Source organism: Diaporthe citri, assembly GCF_014595645.1.
Source record: "Diaporthe citri strain NFHF-8-4 chromosome Unknown scaffold_1, whole genome shotgun sequence".
Lineage (NCBI taxonomy): Eukaryota > Fungi > Ascomycota > Sordariomycetes > Diaporthales > Diaporthaceae > Diaporthe > Diaporthe citri.
The window spans coordinates 12,218,749-12,238,963 of record NW_025064846.1 but is presented as its reverse complement, the minus strand read 5'-3'; the positions used below and the strand labels follow the sequence as shown (position 1 = coordinate 12,238,963).

Sequence of the window (20,215 nt, the reverse complement as noted above, 5' to 3'; positions counted from 1 at the left end):
GGTCAGTCTGTTCGGTAAGGCCGTGCCTAAAAAGTGGTGTGGGAATTCCGGGGCGATGGGAACTGTGGGGGTGGAATCGCTGAACCTGGTCATCGATGGTCTTCTGCACCAACCCTGTCCGCCCCAGGAAAACAAAATGAGGAGAGAACGCCCTGTGGATCTCAACAGTCCCCGCACTCCCCACAAACTGGTTAGCAATGTTTACCACATCACTCGTCCAACAAATCAGAGGAGCCGCTAGCCGACAGGAACGAGTCGCCAGGATTCTGCCAGACCCAACTCGGTGTGAGAAGTCGGATTTGTGGTCAGAGCGGTCCTTGTTCTGGGCGCCGTGGATTAGATGATCTGCTTACTATTTATTATGTGAACACTGGCACAGTACTGTGGCTTTTATTATGGTAGCTTGATTGGGTTTAAAAGCAGTCGCGTCTCCACATACGTAGGAGATTCTTTCAGCCAAGCAGGCTACCACACAAGTGACGATGTTCTTCGGGGTTTACGTTGCGAAACTTTTATGAGGTGGGAAGCCACCAATGTCTTCTTCCTCAAAAACAGGACTGTCCTTGATTCCAAGATGTGAAATTCCAACTGGTGGACAATATTGATAATGATATGCTGTCCTAATTCCAGTTGCGGAATACTTATCTCTTCATCAAGGCTTATTGTTGGCCTTTTATCACACTCATTTATGACTAGTTAGCATCTGATTTGAAGAAATCTCTGATGATTATAACCATGCGGCATGTGACTTCTAGGTATTTAAATATCACTTCCTGCATCATCAATGAATATTTATCTCAGCAACACTACGTACGGTGTCTACGCATTATACACTCGTGAAATGTCAGCACTAGCATGCGGCAGCAACCTAGGTAAGCGGGGGGGTGCACGATAGCACCCATCATACTGTTGCAGTTTGCTAGCAACGTATGCAGGATGAGTCAGCTGCGGCTGGTCTCGCAACTAGCAGAGTTGGACAGATTGAGGCTGAACATCAACCTCCCGCTGCGATGTGGGAGGTAAGGCTCTGGAGATGACTTTATGCTCGAGTGTGACTGACGAGTGGCTCGAACTTGTCCACTTATCGGAGCCAGAAGAGACATGGAAAGAAGACAATCAAAGCGACGCTATCGACAAAGCGTAAACGATGCGGGGCCTGAGCAGCCCGTAGATGTGACGGTGCTGACTGAGAGATCCTTGCTTCCGTCCGCACAGGTGTACGAGCGGGCCCATCACTTCGACGAGACCACGCTGGGCGAGCTCACGCCGCACGTGGAGACGTACCGCAGCCGGTGGCCCGACGACCTGGTCATCATCGTCGCGGAGGTGACCGAGCAGACGAGGAGCTGGCGAACCGCCCCGGGCAGCGAGCTGTACGCGAGCCTCAAGAGACAGCTCTCTGGGCTCACGGGGCACCGCTTCCCGAGGCACATCATCAACTCGGTCATCAACGAGCGGCCCCGCCAGCCCTACGTCCCCGGCGAGGGCGGCGGCGTGCGCGGCAACGTCGCGTGGGCGCTCAAGTACCGCGGCAGCAACGGCGTCTTCCCGAACCACCCGGGGCCGGACTCGCCCGAGGCCGAAGACCTGCTGACGGAGACGACGTGGATCGGCGCCTGGGTGGGCTGCCGGGAGGCGGTCCTTGCCGAGGAGCCGGCCGAGCCGGGCGAGCGACCACGTCCGCCCATGGCTGTGGTCGTCTTCCCCCGGGATGGGCGTCGTGCGCCGTCCGACCACCACTATTACGCGAGGAGGATGATTGAGCAGTACAGGAAGCCGTCGACCATGTACTGGTGGAGGAATGTGCGCGAGCAGCCCTTGTTCCTCTTCATGGACTTGCATCATCTTTTCAACAACTTCAAGACCATTGTCGCGACGGCTGACTGGGAGGTCAATAAGGTCATGGTGAGTACCAGTGGAATTCAGGGCAGTGGGCTGCCTGTCGCGGTGCAGCCGCTAAACTCGGCAGGAACCCGCATCGTACAGTAGAAGAGACAAGGTGATACCCCGGGTGGCAAGACTAAGGGAGGCATTGATACGATGTAAGCAGCGGTCCCCCGATCTCCCTCTGGTGCCCCACTGACAGCTTTTCCAGTATCGGAGTTCCGACAGGAGTTCAAGACGCACGAGATAGCGCAAAGGTCAATAGAGAAGATAGTCCAGCACCACGGGGAACAAGACACGTACCGCCACGGCGTGCTGGTCGACCGCGTTGCCCGCGCGCGGTACCAGTCCGACCGCCTCAATGACAGGTTGACCGACCTGGCAAACGACCTGGAGACATCGAACCTGCAGGTCGAAATGCTGCGGGAGCAGTGTGTCTACCTGATGGACTCGGAGTTCAACACGGTGGCCGCCCGGACCGACGCCAGGCTGGGCATCCTCACCCTCCTGGCTTTTGTTCTCACCCCGGCCGGCTTCGTCGTCAGTCTGTTCAGCGTGATCGATTCCGGCACGACTCAGCTCATTGTTAGCACGGTTCTGGTTGCGTTCTTCTCCGTTGTGGTCTATGTCGTTGTTGACGGGTTGTATAGACGGGCTGAGGGGAAGACGCTGCCAAGTGCCCTTGCCGTGACGGAAAGGGACCACATTGATGGGAATGGGAAGCGACAGCGACACCGCTGATAAAGATTTTGCATAGTTTTGATCGGTTTCAACCCAGGACGATCGATTAAGAAATAGAGTTAGTGGAAGAATAGCGAAACAAGAAGAGTATGTTAAACGAAAGAAGCACTAAGACTTGTTGTTTCGAAAGAAAAAGAGAAATATAGGGCGAGCGGAGGGGGTGGATCCTGCTAGAAACACTTTTAATGAGTCCTAAACAGCCATCAGGTGCGCTCACTTGAATTGATTACAACGGAGTCGATATAACTCAATTAGTCTTTAATATTATGAATAAACCTTAAAAATCTTTTTTCCCTGAGACAAATGGCATGTCCTGAATTAATATAAATATCCTTCCTAAGTTTTTTTTTTATTTTTAAAATCAAACTTTGCTGATATATATATATATCATACTTGAGATTCAGAAATATCACTTCGTCAGGGTAGCCAGCTCGCCATGTTGATGCCTGAGCTTCCAAGTATAGGAAATTGAGATGCGATGGTTTATTCCTCACACTAATGGCACTCGTACAACACACAAGTCCTCTGCCACGGCACTGCATTGCACATTCTGCGCATGGTTTGTAATTCGGACTGCTCCATGCTACAATCTATCGCCTTGAAAACTTCCACACGCGAATCCCTACCACCGTGGCAAGCCCTACAGCCCCTAGTATCCCAGTCCATGCCAGGCAGGCAGCCTTGATCTTGACTTCGATCAATTCATCAGCAGCTTCCGAGTCGTTGGCGCTGGGGAACGCCTTCTCTGGAACAGGCTTATTCAACATCCTACACAAAGGTGCCCAACCCTCACCCATTTCCATCCAAAAGAGTCGTTCCGGGGGAACAATACGTGCAACATGTTCGTTGTAGCGGTTGAGATATTCTATTGATACTGATTAGTCTTATGCGTTTTGAGGGGGAAAAGCTATACATATTTCGCTCCCTTTGAACTCCTCGTAGGATAACGATGCAGGCCAGCAAACCAAGGAAATACCCTCACCTTCGTCAAAGGGCAACAAGCCCAACTCTCCCGTTCTTGCCACGGCCAGTTCAAGCCATGTCGAGAACCACCTCGCCGCTGGCATCGGCCACATAAGCACGGGCATATACCACGCCGTCATCTTGTTGCTCATATGCTGAGCGCTCTGCAGCCACCGCTTCGGGTCCCGACGTACACATATGACCTTAGCTTCCGGGTAGATCTCGCACAGCTCTTGGATGAAGTGCACGCCAGGCATGTCGGTGATGCCGACGAAGCCGCGCGTGACATCACGCAACGCCGCGAGGAGCCTCGGGCGGTCATGACGAGCTCGGTAGACCTCTACCCATTGACGGGGGTATTCTAGTGGCATGTGAGCAACTATGCCAGTTTTCGTTTGAGGGGTCAATGCGACGTACTCTCTTCCAGCATGTGCATCTGCGTTCCGCCGTGGCATACAGGTCCATCAAGGAGTTCCTCCAGGGCTAGACCCATAGAAACTGTCCCAGTTCTAGAGAAGCCGGCGCCTATGACCTGGAGGGTGCAGTCAGGGTCACTGCTGGGCTTTGAAGCGACGCCTCCCATTTTGATAGCAAGTGGTGTTCCCTTTCACCCCGGGCAGTGATCGAGTATATGCATGCATGTGGTGCTCCTCCCACAGGGCATGATGCCTTCCGAGCCCAGGAGCGTCTAGATTGACTTTATACCAGGATATCCCTTATCTCGGTTTCGGCAGTCGGGCAATTTCCTAAACGAAAAATTGAAACTCCCTGTTGGACTTTACTTTGGCACAGGGGCAGCCACAGGGTTCGAGTCATTTGTAGTGCTCCGAGTCATTCATCCTAAACATTTCCTCAATAACCTCTTAGGAGTCTGGCCAGCGCACCTATGCTTGAGGGCCTGTTTCTAAGCATATTCGACGCTGATCTCATATTCTAGCTGCGTGCGGATGTCACCTAAATCGCTCCAACACAAAACGAGATACAACACCAAGTTAGGCATCTCCAGGATGAGAACGGAATCCGTGTGAGTGGGCACATCTCAAGCCAAGCCAAGCGGGGAATAACCGTAAGCATACTAGCGCTTCAAGGAACCGTCGCAAAGATTTTTACCCTTCAGTCAGATAGAGTACAATCAGACGTCCAAAGATTGGTCGTCTATGGCACCTGAAAGTATGACTAATTTAACTAAGTCTCTTATCATAGAGTACAACAAAACCTTGGAGAGCAATTCGCCCGTATCCATATTGATACAAAGGGATGGTGAACCACTGGCAACCGTCGATGCGTGGGGCCACCTCTCTGAAAGAATACAAGGGATAGCCTTCGAATTCCGCGCGTGCAATAAAATCGCATTTGGGGCCTGCGGATAATTGTAATCAATGCTTTGTTTCTCCACTCCTGGATAGAAAATACCTGCTATCTGAAGCTTGATCTGTGATGATTGAAGCCAATTCCCGGATGCCTTTTCCGTGGATTGGTGTCCACGTCAGCCCGCCTGGGCACCCAACAGTAGAATTGTAGGCGGTGATCCAGGGCCTTCATCTTTCGAAGTGCTTGGCCTTTTTCTTGTCCCGATAGGGCTGCCAAGACGTTTTCGCTGCAATCATCTGCGTCGCCACAAAATCAGCTGTCCCTGCATAGCCGACTTCAGGAGCAGCCACCGCACAATGTTAGCTTGCGTGGCTCCTGGGAAGCTTGCAATTGCGTCAACTCCGAACCTGAGCCCGGCCACATGGATCCTTCGACCTCAACGCAAGGTCCAATCAAAGAAGCGCCCGTTGTGCTTTGATGAGGTCAAACCCTTCTTTTGAACGAGGTGTGTGGCTTAGCTGCAGGTGCATCCACGATGCAGGTCGTAGATCTTTCAGCCGCAAGTGACAAGATATTGCTGCACTTGAGTTCTTGGCAGTTTTATTATCCTATTCGGGAATGGCGTAGCCCGATCCCTCGACGCGTGGTTGAAGCTGCTGACGTTGGAGCACCACTAGCGATAAACGAATGGTGACTGCGCAGTGATGCGTATAAGAAGCTGGTTGCGAGCTGCCTATTTGATATGGATGCCCGCTCGCTGCGTCGAACTGAAACTTCGGCGTCTTTTATTCAAGCAAATTGCATCTCTTAATTGCCACTGATCGCCTGTCTGCCTGTCTGCCTGTGCACAAAGAAGTTGTCGTTTTCACTTCCCTTGTCCCGTGGCTGTCTTTCTACACTGACATCGTGGGTTTGCGATCAGCAGCGTGTGGATAATTCGATTCTGAATTCCTGGCCTGTGACTAGGTCATTATATCTTTTTTCTCCACGACCTTTAGACTCTCTCGTATCGATATATGCAACGAGCATACTCGATTTTGTACTTCAGAAACAGCGTTCCCAATAGTTATACTCACCGACGAATATGGCACAAGATGGACAGGCCAGTACGAAACGTCTTTCCAGATTTGACGATATCAGAGGCAAGAATTTGCTGACACAGAAATAGTTCTCGGTAGCCTTTATGTCTTTGCTCCCAACAAGGGCGCGCCCATTTTCTTCATCATCGCTTATGCTATCTCCGCCATCTTTCACCTGTGGCAATGCTAGTGAGTCTGCCATCCTTGATATGTGGTGTACAGACTGGAAGCTCACAGGAGGCCCATAGCCGATATAGATCCTGGAAGTTGATAGGACTACACCCGCTGTGCGCAGTTCTGTTCACCGTGGGATATGCGATGAGAGAATATGGGTCCTACAACTACATGTACAACCCCGATGATAAGACGCCTTTGATAATATGCATTCTGAGCCAAATCTGCATCTTGGTCTGCCCGTAAGTACACTATGCTCCCCGACGAGATCACCCTAAAATCCATACTGATGAAATACTTTCTTTCACCCTTGGTGTAGTCCATTTCTGGAGCTAGCCAACTACCATGTCCTTGGCCGTGTGTTCCACTACGTTCCTTACGCCGCCCCCATGTCCCCTAGCCGAGTCACGTCTTTTTTTGGCGGCCTAATGGCCGTTATCGAGGGTCTGAACGCTGCGGGAGTATCCCTGTCCGCCAATGCCAATGCGAGCGAAGCCTCCAAAAACACCGGACACATCCTGGTTCTCGTCGCCCTTGTCCTGCAAGTCCTTGTCATCATGGTCTTTGCCTGCCTCTCCATCTCGTTCCACCGGCGGTGCATCATGGCCAGGTTCCCCATGCAGACCAAAGCAGTCAAGTCCACGCTTATCACGCTCTACATGAGCATGGTCTTGATATTTGTGCGCTGCGTCTACCGGCTTGTGGAGAACGCTACTGGCACGACAAGCGTTGACATCGATGACATCGAGGCGCTAGAAGATCTGAGCCCTATTCTCCGGTACGAGGTATACTTCTACATCTTCGAAGCGAGTCTCATGCTCGTCAACTCACTGCTGTGGAACGTTCGGCATCCAGGCCCCTATCTGCCTCAAGACCATCACATATACCTGGCACGGGACGGGACCGAAGTCAAGGGAGAGAAAAGCGCGAGTGATGACAGGCCATTTCTCTTGAACATGGTGAATACTCTATTTTGCGGTCTGCTCTTTCGCGACAAGAAGCCGGCCACACAAGCGCATTTCCACGAGCTTACTGAAGAGCGCCATATTAATGGTCACAGCAGCTCCACTTCGGTTTGACCACATGCAACACACGGTCGGTGTATTGGGAAATGGCAGCTAGCTCTTTGAGGAGGCGAAGGTATTATTACTCTCCGGGGGCCTGTAACACAATGATGCTGCAAGACAATTCGATAAGGGAAGGTGTATTGTTCAAATTTAGTTAAATCTCATGTCCAGCATAGAAGTCTGAAGGTGTACCTTGACACCTTGATCCCATCCATATAGTACAGTCAGAATGGTAAAAGTGAGAAGAATGCCACGCTATTTGTACATATAGTAACATCATCTAACTCATGGCCACATAATATGCTATATATGGAGTCTGTTCGATCCTTCTGGTCTCACGACTCATTGTGGGTGACCTCATCGGCTTTCTGTAGTTACAAATTTGTCAGATATACTCAGCTACTGGATTGCAGAAGTTGTCTTACCAATAAAGGTCCAAGGTAGGAGAATGGAACATATGCCTTGTTGTTGTACCGATCCACACCCCAGCCCAGCATAGGAGGGCAGTTGGTAAACATAGAGCCAGGATTGTGCGAAGTGATGGCCTCGTTCAGGTCGACGCTCATATCAACAACACAGACTGGGGTGTTGGACTAACAGATGAAAATGTATTAGAAATGGCCCATACTGGCGCAGCTCGAGGGACCGGGAGGGTTTCCGAGATTTCACTCACAGCACATCCGGTGTCCAGTTCGGTTGCGTTGGTCTGTTCATCTGCTTCGGCCTTGAAGGCGCACCCCTGGGCATCGAGATAGAGCTCCTGGGGGGTTGTCCAGTTCTTCTGGAAAGCGACCGAGAGAACGCCAGGGAAGAAGTCGGCGCCAACATCTCGCGCCCTGGCCATGCCGTATGAGTCTTTGCCGTCGAAGTAGATATAGCCGTTGTCCTTGCAGACGCCGTATTCGTCATAGTCTCCGCACTTGAAGTTTCCAGTCTCTGTCTCGAGCTTCTTGGGATCCACACCGGGGCTGGTGAGAGAAATTAGTTAGTCCTGAACATGTGATAAGGATGATTAAAGTCCAGGGGACTCGGGTCATGTGAGAAAGCAACACCAAGTAGGTTGAGGCGACTTACTTCTTGATTGAGAAGAACCCGCGAGCCTGGACAGCCTGGTTGAACGTCCACTTCATCAACTCACGGTACATAAAGCTGGTCTTCTCAGGCAATGAGTCTGAAATCCTGGTGCAGAATGCGCCCTCGTTTGTAACCCCGTAGAATGTGTCAAAGTCTTTTTGGATGAGGGCCACAGCGGCTCCGACATTTTTCTGGTAGTCATCGACAAATTCAGAAAGGGAGGCTGAGACATCTTGCCATGCCACGGGGTTCTTCGTTGACTTGGGGAAGAGAAGGTTGACGAGACCGACTGGGGTACCTCCAGTAGCCCCAACTAAAGCTGCTGCAATGAATGCCCCGGCTCCTGGTGTAGCCAAAGTAGCGACGGCCTAGTATTTGCGGGTCAACAAACATCCTCCTAGACATGTAACATCATGGGTCTCATGTTGAATGGAACGGATGGCACTCACGCTGAAGAGACCAAACGTGGCACCGAAGATGGGACCAAACAGAGGCGTTTTGGGATTGACGTCCTCTGGCGGAGCAACAGTCTGAACAATTTGGCCAACGACACCACTGTATGGATAATGTTAGTCTTTTGTGCTCGAGTCGAAACAATTGGGTTCGCAGCACAGGGTACTCACATTGCCTCAGCTTGGCCGTTTAGCAGCGCCTGGTGGTAATTGGCAAAGTACTGGTTTATAGCTATAGGGGGTTAGCCTCAAACAAGTCAGAAGCTTCATAGCAGTGGCGGCTCACTGTAAATATTCCATACGGCCTATCATGAGGTGTAAAAATCAGTCATCTGGTCGTGTATATGGTTCTTGTAGAAAGCGACTTACATAGAATTCCTGATAGGAGTTATACTTGGCCCCTTGTCCGCTTGGTGGAGGGGTGCAAGTACTGAGAGACAAGATATCGCAGGTCCAGGTGATGAGTCCGGCAGAGTCCAGATAACATTGCGAGAAGCCCTTATCGCCGCATTTGGCAGAGTTCTTCGACCACCAGTCCTGTAGCGAACAGTGTCAGTTTCAACGTGACTCCCGCGCACTCTGTCTTGGCCACACTGGGAAACTTGACTTACATTCAGGTGATCATTCATTTTCAAAATGTCCCAACACTCCATGTGGATTCTAAACAAAGGTTAGACGCTTAAGTGCTCGTCTAGGGTCCAGTCTTTTTGCTCACCCAGTTGTGCTGTTCCAACCACAGTCTTCGACTCCGACGGTGGTGTTTGTCGCATGCTGACGAGGAACGATTGAGTCACGATAAAGTTGGGGAAAACCTGAGACGAGGCCGCTCGAGGCTAAGCTCAGCGTCAAGATCGAGGATCGAAGCATTTTGCTGCAGTGCGAGTCAAGCTTCTAAGGAGAGTTTTGGGGGATGTAGAAAGAAAAGGGAGAAAAGGGATAGATTTGTAGCAACTCAAGATGGGAAATCCCCAGATTCACAAAATATTGATCGGCACCCGTCTGACTTTATGTTCCGAGATGCCAGCCCTGGTATCGACTCTCGATGAACTTGGAAGTCCGACGTACCGGTGATGGAGTTCCAAGTGGCGGTGCGCGGTCTGGGCGGATGAATATCAAACATCAACCTCCCCACTGATAGCCCCCTATCGACCTGTCAGCCGCGGCTCAACCCCCGCGTTCCTGCAGATTCACGTACCCTGCTATGCAGGATGGTCGTGCCATGATGATCAACTTGTTCGTGACCACGACTCATGAATAAGGCGCCACAACATGCAGCAACGCAGGGACGAGGTGCACTACACTTTATCGAGCAAAGCGCGATAGGATGTCATTTCAAGACCATAGTTCCTGCCAAAAACTCCAACGGTCATGCCGCAGGTTCCTTCATTCCGAGATTTCATGCAAAGATACTTACAGCACGGACCACCACGAGGCTATAATTACCAGGCCAAGGCGGGCGCTTCTTTGGACGAAACGAAGATAGAGTACGAAAAGTGGGTCCAATCAAACCGTTTGTCAACGACCGTCCATGCAAGCATGTGCATGGATGTTGCATGATTAGAGCACTTGTCAGGTCAGGGGAACGGGGTCTTGGTACGCCCTCATTGCACCTGACCACACCAAGGTCTTCCAACTTTCAGCCTGGTTCGGCTGAAGACCGACTGCCGAGCAGATGATCTTATCCAAAATAGCACGACCATGGGGAAACATTGCTGGGTTGAACCTTCAGCCCGACGACCCGAGATCAGCACTTGGCCGTCTCATAGAAACACATTTGTGGGGAAGGCTGCGGGCAGGACCGCGGCAACGGGCGAGGAGAAGCTTGAATGCTACCCAAGCGCCAGCAAGATTGGGAGCGCAGGGGTCCGCAAACTTGCGAGCACGAGGCTATCTTTAGTCCAAGTGGGCGAGTAGATAGTTAAATATCACAGCGCCCTATGCCTTGATATTATTACACTCATTCATCAACGTTTCGTTTCAACGCTCTCTACCCGTCTATCTTTTGCTAAGCTTTCGTCCGAACCTGGACATCTCAGTCTGTCTTTCACGATACCCTCACACACACACACACACACACACATACACACATACACGCAAATACACAACGCCACCTTCAGTCTTTTTCACAGAGCAATCCAAAGTCACAAACAAAATGCATTTCCGTTCAATACTCCCTCTGCTCATGAGCAGCCTGTACGCCTCACAAGCCGTCGCCGAAGCATATGGAGACTGCTGCATGTGCCATTACGTTGCGCTCCAGTGGCTGTGCGTAAAATGGAACGAAGAAGCGGACTCTCTTTCCTGCGGACTCGGCGGACCGTTCCCACAGGGATCAAAGTGCACAGTCGACAGATTCTACCAGCCAGAGAACCGCCTCCAAGCAAATGTCTCCCTGTACATGGGCGCAAACGAGTCACCATATCGCCTAGATCTGGGCATCAACCCTGGCAACTGCAAGGTGTGGAAGGAGTTCCCAACACAGTGGACTGGCTGGGGCGCCTACATGTTCAACGGCGGCGAGATCTCGTCACAGGAAATGAGTGTTTGTGAAGGATATGGAGCTGTCTGATTCCGGGTCGAAGTTGGAGGTTTGACGGGGGCAGAAGTGAACAAGGAACATTGCTGGGTACAGCAACTACCTCCATGGAGAGACTTATATTGTATCAATACCTTATTCTAAGTCGTAGACAGCGGCACGTCTTGGGATCTTTTAAGGCAACAGTCATGCGAAGATGAATGTTATGGCTTTTTTCCACCTTGTACACTCCCTCGTTCGAACTCGGCGAAGAGAAAGAAATTATGCATGTACGCGAATGAAATATGAACGTCCGTTTCGTAACATGCATTGGTCTCATACTTCGAGGTGTCAAACTGCCACAATGGCCAATGGCCACCAACAACTGATGCAGTTCCGGCATCCGTGGACGGCAGGCTGGCATTCAAACTTTACTATCCTTTCGCAATGACCAGACTCTCGGTGCTCATGTGGGCAACCGCACTGGTAACGTCAACCGAGACCATCAGACCTCAGGCCTCTAGAGAAGAAACGGCATCACGCACCTAGTTGTACTGCAGCATGTGAAGGAAAGATCGAGCTGCAGAGTAGGATGATTGGTGCCTTCTTCTTCGCTTGGACCTGGTTCCGCCTACCAGAGGCCAAGAACAAGACGCTTGAGGAGCTCGACATCCTCTTCGCACGTGGAGTCAAGGCCGGTGATTTCAAGACGTACAACGTGGATGCGTACGCACATGGAGAAGAACGACAAGACTTATATAGTCCCAGAGATATGTAAATTGATCAACTCCCACTTTTCTCACCCGTGGCAATTGGCGTTAAATCCGACCCATAGCACGCTCGACTTCAGCAAGTGCAGCGAGAACCTTCTCATCATATTGCCTGCGTCCAACAATCTGTAGACTTACAGGAGCGCCCGCGAACTTTTCCGGGCTGTACATATCGTATACGAATCGATCTTGGTCATTCAGGGGCTCGTACTGTGAGTCCTTCAGATCCTTCTCCGGGTCCACTGTCGTGACGGGGAATACGACGCCTGGGTAATCCAGCAAATTCCAGATAGCTGTGTATCCCCAATACCGTGACTGATCGTGGGGGGTGGCCGCCCCAAAGGACGGCGGGCAGATGATCACATCTACCTCCCGCCCGTCTCTCGAGCCAGTCTGAGTCCAGGCTCGGGCATATGCTGTTCGAAACTGTTCTCTCTCAAGAGTTCGCTGCGAGAGCTGTTAGGGATCAATTCGGACAGACATCGAGGACTGATCGGACTCACCTCCCAGAGCTCTGCTTGCGTCAGATTCTTGACGCTTGTTTGCTCGTGTATGATGAACTTGGTCAGCGGCAGAATCGGCTCGCCACTTTCTTCTAGCAGCCCAAGACATTGCTGGGCCCCATCTGGCCAGTAGAGTGAGGACAAGATTTCCCAGCCCTTTTGATGATCCAAAGACTCGCACTCCCAGTCCACGAGTTCCATACCTGCTTTACGGCAGGCATTCGCGACTTCTTCCAGAGCACGTCGCATGGGAGGGTGAGGCCTCACAACTCCGTCCCACCACTGTATGGCTACCTTGGGAGGCCTTGCGAACTTATAAGGCGTCCATTCTTTGGCGGCAATAGATGGATCGAGCCTCCACGGCTTCTTTGCGAGTGCAACCTTCATGAACAGTTCAAGCGCCTCCCGATCGACAGTCATCGGACCAGGGGTACCCATCATTGCTTCCTTTCCTGCCATGAAGCCTCTCACTCCCAGGTACGAAAGGCGCTTGGTGGTAGGTCTGGGTGTCATGATCAGCCTCGAAGTTTCTCTTCGCAAACACATGACGCTAAGCAAAGGATTTCGTACTTGAACGCGTAAACACCAACGTGTGCTGCTGGACAGCGGACGCTACCGCCAATGTCGCCGCCAATACCCTGCTGCTGTCAGATCTCGGAGTCAGAAAAAGGAAGAGAGAGTGTGTTGAAACTCACAAGGATGCTTCCCCGCATGCCAAGTAATGCTGACTCCCCCCCACTACTTCCACCTGGGGTCAAATTTCGATTGTAGGGATTGACCGTTCGGCCGTACACATTGCTGTTGGTTTCCAAGTGCATTATGAGCTGAGGCTGTGTAGTCCTGGCATAGTAGACACAACCCTCGTCCCACAATGTCTCGCAGAGCATCGTAGTTCCGTGGGGCTTCCCAATCCAGCTGACGCAAGACGCGTTAGTGACGACTCCAGGACCAACCATGCCATGGTGCTCTTTGGTTGAGATAGGCAAGCCGAACAAGGCACCCTTCGGTTCCGGCAGAGAGTCGAGACATTTCGCCCGAGCAATTGCCTCGTCCCATAATAGCTCTGTGAGGCAGTTTGTCTTGTGTGGCTGTCAGTACTTCGCTCAGAGATCCGAGTCGGTGGTTGTCCTGCTTACTGCCAGATGCGCCACTGCCGCGCGACGCAGGAATGCCCTCGTTACTTCTTCGACGGAGATAGTTCTCTCTCTCAACACGGCAAGTAGCTGGGTCACGGTGTACGACTCCGTGATCTCGATCTCGCGCTCAGTGAGGATTACCGCCGGCAGAACCCGAGAATTCACCGGCAAGTCATTCGGCATGCCCTCGATCTTTGGGTCAACTTTGCGCAGCGAGGCATCGCGCTTGGCCCTCTCCCCCGCCACCTTGTCTTGCCAAGTTGTCATATTTGTTGGAGGACAAGGATAAGGATCGCGTTGTCCGGCGATGGCAGACACGTCAATGAAATAGAGGAGATATTACAATGGACGACGTGTACTTGATAAGAAAATGGGTAGATAATTCATGCGCAGGTGTGTTAAGAAGCGCGGTTGTGGTTGGGAGCGGCTCAGTGATTAAGTCAGCCTGCAGATACATAGTCTCGGCTCTCGGCACTCGGCGCTGCCTAGGAAGCCCCGAGTTATCAAGATAGGCCAGCCCCTCAAGTCGTACCTTATCTAGTTCTCTACCTCCGTAGTCGCAATTATTTAATGCCAGCCCCGGCACTCATATACGCCCAACACGTTGGCAACGCCACAGATACAGCGAGGGGAGATGGATGGATAAGGAAGGGCCATCCCAACATGTTCGTCCCCTTGATTCGCGACCTGCTGAGTTCAATGACCCACTCATGGAAGGAGCCGCTATCATCACAGATGAAATGCCGACCAAGGCCAGAAGACGGTTGTTCTGGTCTCTCCCACTGGCTCAGTCGCGCCTCCATAGACGACGACGTCTTCTGCGAACGTTTCCCTCTGTACCACCTGTAGACAGGCGAATACATATAACTAAGGGAAACTGATTAAGTATTGAAGAATTCGTTAAGGTATTTCTATTTAATTATTACTGCCATGAAGCCCAGTTAGGAACGAGGAAGATCTAGCTTTCTTCAACGCTTATACCTTGAGAGTCCTAGACGAGATAAGCAACGACGCTCATGATTCTTAGCTTATTATTTTATGCTAGGGAGCGTAGCATCATTAAGATATAACTAGCCTTACAAAAGAACCTTGTTATCAGCTTTCTATACTAAGAGCAAGTCATTATTACCACTTTACAAAGAATAATAAACAGTCTTTATTTAGAATTTTAAACGCAAACGCACCAATATATAACAGACTATCATGTCGGCCGACTGCTTAAGTATAGCAAACCTAAGGGGGAATACATTTAGTGCTTAAGTAAGGAGTAGCGTAAACGTTTCAGTGTATATTTCAGCTTGGGCATGCAGCCATATCAATCTGAGCTCGAATCGGCCCCCAATGCAACTCAATGCCTGTTGGGCTTACCGTGGGCTGACATTTCTCGGCCAACTTACGGCGCTATATGCTGCCAAGACCTTCATCAATTCCTGGAGGATGAAATCCACTTCTATGGACCAGTCAGAGGCCATGAAGCTGTATGCATAAGGTCGATCCCAGAACGCCGGTCGCTAGGTTCTATATTGGGCAGCTGCTCGAAAAGTCGGCGGAATGGTATATATTGGCAATGTGAGCCGTGCAACGCGGTGATCCGCTCTGGGCTCTGGGGAGCCTAGGTCATGATTTTGATTTTCAGAGCCGGCTATGGAGGCTAGCTAACAGAGCTCACTCACCATGAGTTCCCACGAATCATTCTTTTCGTACAATACCACACGGCCATATCCTTTTCGATGGTTCACTCCAGTTGTTATCGGAGGCGGAATAGTCGTCACGGCCCTCGTGTCTTTTCTCAATGTCGCAGCCTCTGGCTATGAGCTGGCCGCGATCTCGACCACCGACCCGAACAAGGTACGCTCAGGGGCGGAGTGGTTCGACAGCTGGCCGAAATGGCTGGCTAGCACTCGTGCGTCCTGCGACCCAACCACCATACCGCTGCAGACTGGCCTGTATACGAACAATACCGCCACGCTGCTGCAATACAGAGTTGCTTCAGTATCGACGTACGATGTGCCCGGATCCGACAACAAGACGATACTGGGCTCGCTAGTCTATGACAACAACCCTCTTTCGAGGTGCAATGTGACCTCGGTACTGATAAGCATCGAGGCGAACGACCGCCCCGCAGCCCATGTTTCTGAGTCGTCGGTTGGCACTGTGCTGACGGCCAATGTTGAGTGCCTGCTCGAAAGCCACGGCAAGCCGACGACATATCTAGAATTGGTCACGACATTCGGTGCCAACCGTTCACCGAGCGTTTCAATTTCATTGGGTCACGCATCAGGAGGCCTGTGGTTGGGTACTAGCTTGTTAATGTGGTACTCGGATGAGTTGGCCAAGAAGTATTATCTCGAGAACGTGAACCTTGACACGCCTTTTTTCAAGGCCGAGGCCTTACTATCGCGCACAGCCGGCTATCGTACCTCAAGGCCAGCCACCATGGACCAAATAATGGACATGGACTTCCTCCAAATGGACAGCTGCTGGCTTATGCCGTTGAACTCTACGGGTATCTCGCACGCGAACAACTACTGTGACAGCCACACCATTTCGGAGCTCTCACAAGGTAGCACGGAGCAGAAGCCACTCGCCAGCATTTGGGAGCCATTAAGCTGGCTAGGAAAGGCCATGTGGTTCACAGTTCTGGCAGACCTCGGAAGAGACGACGAGCTGTTACCCAACATACTTTCACGCCCGAGCCTGCTCGGAAACCTGACGAACAACACAAGTTTGCCTGCGGATGTTGACGACTTTGCAATCACGCCGTCTGCATTCGCGACAACATATATATGCCAGGTGCCGAGACTAAAATCCACGGGGACTCTCCTTGTGTCGGTGCTGGTGGCGGATTTGGTGTTGCTGCAAGCTATTTGGAAGCTATTTGTTCTTGCGATGAATTATTTTATGACTTTGAACAAAGACGAGATGCAGTACTGTGAAGGATGCTCGAAGAACTTGAAACAGTAGGGAAGGAGTGGTTTAGGAGAAATCAGGTCCCCAGTAGCAGAGGCAGAATCATGGGTGGATTGCAGTCAAATAGCGACTAGGAGCGGTACTGCCATCAGGCCTAGAGTCTCTTCACCAACGAGAAAGACTTCCTGGAGCTGGCTGGGAATGTTGGGATGGCTAAAGTAATAGGTTCGGGGGAAAACACGCCCCCCTTCCTTGAAAGCATTATCACCGAATCTGGACGCGGCCAGAGTCGGCCCACCAATTGCCTAATCGTCTTTGAGATTTTAAGGCATCTTTTCTCTTGATAAAAAAGGAATATCTAATCTGATAATTTAGGAGTTACTATGACTTGATTCATACTTAAATTGAGTATCTAATGAAAGTTCAGGAGGTGCCAGGAGGTGTCTGGAAGGCCCAGAGGTTATGTGGGTATGTGAGAGGGTAGAACATGCAAAGGGGTTAAAAGTGAGCCATAGGACGTACGTGCAGACGGTGTAGAGGTAAGGTAAAACGGGAAATCCTTACATTTGGAGTCGACAACGGATAGGTCTTTTCATTACAGTCTGCTTAAACCAAAGTAGACTGGTGGGCCGACCCTCGCTATTCTGGACAGCGCAGTGGCAATGTCCTTCACAAGGTCGTGAACCCGCGCCTTAAGACACCTCTGAGCAGGGCGTGTCAGGTAACCAGGAAGATTTTTGTTACCACAGCAGTCTTTGCGCCCGCGATCTGCCATTTGAAAACATTCACAGGCACAGGAAAGATGCAGGTTCGGAGTGGCGTTACAGGGTGGACCAACAGGAAGCGTACTCTTAAAAGCCATCAATGATAGATCCCAAGGGAAGGCTCGGACGAGACTGAGCCTGAAGGTCTGCCTCACAGACTATCCAACTTCTCAGCCATTGCAGGATTTGCCGTGGCTCTGGTGGAGCCAGCTGCCTGGGCACGCACCGACCGCCAACCGCATGGCCTATCCACACTGTTGGTTCCAGCTGAAGGCTGCGGAGCTGCAGCATTGCCTGACGACTCCTCCCGCGCCCTGGTTTCTGGCTTCTCGGTTTCTGGCCTAATACTTCGGCAGGCTACCTAGATACTTGGTAGGCGCAGTGATTCCTGCGTCTTGGGCGGTAAAGAAGGCGATCTGATTGACACACAGTTGCTGCATGAATCCTGGGATGGTCTATGCTGTTGTAGCTTTTGTGCTGCTCAGCCTGAGGAAGTACCGCCCTGCCACGGCGGGTCTTCCCCATAAAAACCTGGTACCAAGCAACACAGTACCTTGTAGAAGGATCGATCCACAGGCCCTCCATAAGAAGCCCGTTGGTTACCCCAGGTCACTTTGCTGACACCTTTTAGCTCTTAATTTCTTTTCCCCAGCCCCCAAAGTCCATTTAGAAGAGTTCAATCCAACGGGCTCAGTAGCATACTTGACCGAAGCAACATGCCGCCGCCAGTAACCTCGGGTTATATGTATGTCCAGTCGCAGAATCATGATTCAGAGAACTTATCAAGTCACTCATCTGAACCGATGAAAGACCAAAATCCCATCTCTGGAGCTGGTGGGAGTAATGAAGAATCCAACACTTGCCAAGAGAAGTCGACCAGACCAACGACAGGCCCATGGAATTCCAGCTCGGCGGCTCGATTTCCAGTCTTGGCCTCGTTAGCCCTTCTTGCTTACCTACTTTGTTTGTTCTGAATCTGCCTCTTCAGTCTCATAGATGTTCAGTATCTTCTAATTGTACTCGTATTATAGGCATTGCAGCCAACGTCGTCGTTCTATTATCCAGCAACGGAGCCAAGGTGGACACATGGACTCGGGGGGGCGTCCAACCCAGCACATTCCTCTCTATATCCGCAGTCATATCCAACTTGTGCCTGGCTTTAGTGTACAACCAGGGCCTAGCGCAGGCTTTCTGGATTCGAAGCCTCCGCGGGTCCTCAATTGAAGGACTGCACCACCAATGGGATGCTGGCCAATCGTCCTTTGGCGCAGTGAGGGCTCTTGCTGCTGGACAAGGCATCGCAAGCGCCTGTGCGATGCTCGCGGTTGCCCTCTCCGCGTTGCGCTCTCCCCTCAACCAAGCCGCAGTGCGGGTGGTTCAAGGCAACCTCACTTCGCAGGGCACGCTGGACGTGCAAGTTGCCCAGAAGCTCCCGGACAATCACACCGCCTACGGTGTTAGCGGCACGCAGTATGGGAACTCGTCCAAGGCGTCGGCGTACCTTACAGAGAGCTTCGACGCGATCGTGCTGGGCTACAACAATCGCGCCACGATGAAACTGAGACACACGGAGTGCGGAGACTCGTGTGAGACGGCAATCAGTGGGTTCGGCTTCGACGCGGACTGCACTACTGTGTCGCAGGATGGGCTGTTCAGCGATCCGTCTGGCGAAACTATCGTAATGTTCTCGGCGGACGTGAACATATGGGCGCAGAATCTGTCAGACGCATATCAGGGCTCGGGATCAAACTCTTCGACGTCGAGTAAGAGAGAATCCGACGTTGATACGTCGACGCCTTACGAGACGTGGGATACAGCCGTCTACAATGCCGGCTTGAATATTTCCATTTTCTTTCGGCAGGCCGATGGCCCTTATCCCACGTTCCGGAATTGCCTCCTGCAGCCGTCAGTCATGGCCTACCCGGTCACATTGACCAACGACAGTACCGTTACCCTGAACGGGGCATGGTCAACCGACAAAAAGATCAAAACCGTGAACTATACAGGCCCGTTCTTTTACCAAGTGGACAGTGCTACAGAGATAGTCTATCACAGCTCCCACATCACAACAGTTGGTGGCTTCCAATACGCCGGCTCGACTTTGTTCAAGTCGTCGGCAATCTTCAATGGTTCTATGCCTATTTTCGATGGCTTACTGTCCAACCTATATTTCAACGGCAGTTCAAAATCATGGTCTGATCCGACAGACGACATCTTGAATGCTTTTCGGGAGCTGTCCTTCCGCACCAGCACCATAAAAGCACTCTACCTGATGGACTGGCGGTATATGGTGGGAGGACTGGTCGTCTCCCTCCTGGCCGCCTTGAGTGTGCTTCCGCTTTTCTACGGATTCTGGCACCTGGGCCGTGAGGTCAGCATGAACCCGTTCGAGATCGCTATGGCGTTCGATTCCCCGCTGCTGGCCGATGCTAGACCGCATTGCGGCGCAGGTGACGTTGTGAAGCAGATTGGAAACAAGCATATTATGTACGGAGCATGCACTACTCAGGAGCCATCGTCTCCTCTTCGCTTGAGGTTTGGGATGTCTGGCGATAGTTAGAAGCCGATGGTGCAGCTTACAAGCAACTTACAGGTGTAGCACAGGGACATTGGCGAATGTTACCAAAATACTCACCAATTACTAGCCATGAAGACCTACCTAGGTATGGGTATCTATGAGGATCTGCTTGAGAATCTGGTATGATACTTCATCACATCCTTGGAAGAGTTGTGAGGTTTGCCTTAAGAAATCGATGTATAAGCTATAACCTTAAGTGCTGGATCACAGCAAGCTGCTGCCACCAAACACAAATCTTATCAAAAACACCACATCATTAATGCTCCCCTAGAGCACCAGGCGCTGTTCAAGGCC

The 20,215-nt window shown here is 51.4% G+C and overlaps 7 protein-coding genes across 7 annotated transcripts; 4 read left to right on the top strand and 3 right to left on the bottom strand.

Annotated features, from left to right (window-relative positions):
* Window positions 1-936: 936 nt before the first annotated feature.
* INS49_003188 (uncharacterized protein) lies at window positions 937-2,625 on the top strand (the record flags this gene model as incomplete). Its single annotated transcript, XM_043163983.1, has 4 exons — window positions 937-1,019; window positions 1,095-1,905; window positions 1,970-2,042; window positions 2,096-2,625. The coding sequence occupies 4 exons, from the start codon at window positions 937-939 to the stop codon at window positions 2,623-2,625; spliced, it is 1,497 nt and encodes a 498-aa protein (XP_043032489.1).
* Window positions 2,626-3,215: 590 nt separating this feature from the next.
* INS49_003187 (uncharacterized protein) lies at window positions 3,216-4,171 on the bottom strand (the record flags this gene model as incomplete). The annotated part of the gene is made up of 3 exons (XM_043163982.1): window positions 3,216-3,490; window positions 3,608-3,949; window positions 4,006-4,171. The coding sequence occupies 3 exons, from the start codon at window positions 4,169-4,171 to the stop codon at window positions 3,216-3,218; spliced, it is 783 nt and encodes a 260-aa protein (XP_043032488.1).
* A 1,812-nt stretch (window positions 4,172-5,983) lies between these two features.
* INS49_003186 (uncharacterized protein) lies at window positions 5,984-7,231 on the top strand (the record flags this gene model as incomplete). Its single annotated transcript, XM_043163981.1, has 4 exons — window positions 5,984-6,005; window positions 6,068-6,167; window positions 6,227-6,394; window positions 6,472-7,231. The coding sequence occupies 4 exons, from the start codon at window positions 5,984-5,986 to the stop codon at window positions 7,229-7,231; spliced, it is 1,050 nt and encodes a 349-aa protein (XP_043032487.1).
* Window positions 7,232-7,554: 323 nt separating this feature from the next.
* Window positions 7,555-9,374, bottom strand: INS49_003185 (uncharacterized protein; the record flags this gene model as incomplete). Its single annotated transcript, XM_043163980.1, has 9 exons — window positions 7,555-7,587; window positions 7,645-7,812; window positions 7,893-8,187; window positions 8,294-8,661; window positions 8,743-8,848; window positions 8,917-8,977; window positions 9,032-9,050; window positions 9,115-9,282; window positions 9,357-9,374. 9 exons carry the CDS (start codon window positions 9,372-9,374, stop codon window positions 7,555-7,557), a joined length of 1,236 nt encoding a protein of 411 aa, XP_043032486.1.
* Window positions 9,375-10,897: 1,523 nt separating this feature from the next.
* On the top strand, window positions 10,898-11,339 carry INS49_003184 (uncharacterized protein; the record flags this gene model as incomplete). Its single annotated transcript, XM_043163979.1, has 2 exons — window positions 10,898-11,287; window positions 11,334-11,339. 2 exons carry the CDS (start codon window positions 10,898-10,900, stop codon window positions 11,337-11,339), a joined length of 396 nt encoding a protein of 131 aa, XP_043032485.1.
* Window positions 11,340-12,078: 739 nt separating this feature from the next.
* Window positions 12,079-13,936, bottom strand: INS49_003183 (uncharacterized protein; the record flags this gene model as incomplete). The annotated part of the gene is made up of 5 exons (XM_043163978.1): window positions 12,079-12,477; window positions 12,534-13,035; window positions 13,104-13,171; window positions 13,229-13,612; window positions 13,670-13,936. 5 exons carry the CDS (start codon window positions 13,934-13,936, stop codon window positions 12,079-12,081), a joined length of 1,620 nt encoding a protein of 539 aa, XP_043032484.1.
* Window positions 13,937-15,343: 1,407 nt separating this feature from the next.
* Window positions 15,344-19,903, top strand: INS49_003182 (uncharacterized protein; the record flags this gene model as incomplete). Its single annotated transcript, XM_043163977.1, has 2 exons — window positions 15,344-16,601; window positions 18,375-19,903. The coding sequence occupies 2 exons, from the start codon at window positions 15,344-15,346 to the stop codon at window positions 19,901-19,903; spliced, it is 2,787 nt and encodes a 928-aa protein (XP_043032483.1).
* Between the last annotated feature and the right edge of the window lie 312 nt (window positions 19,904-20,215).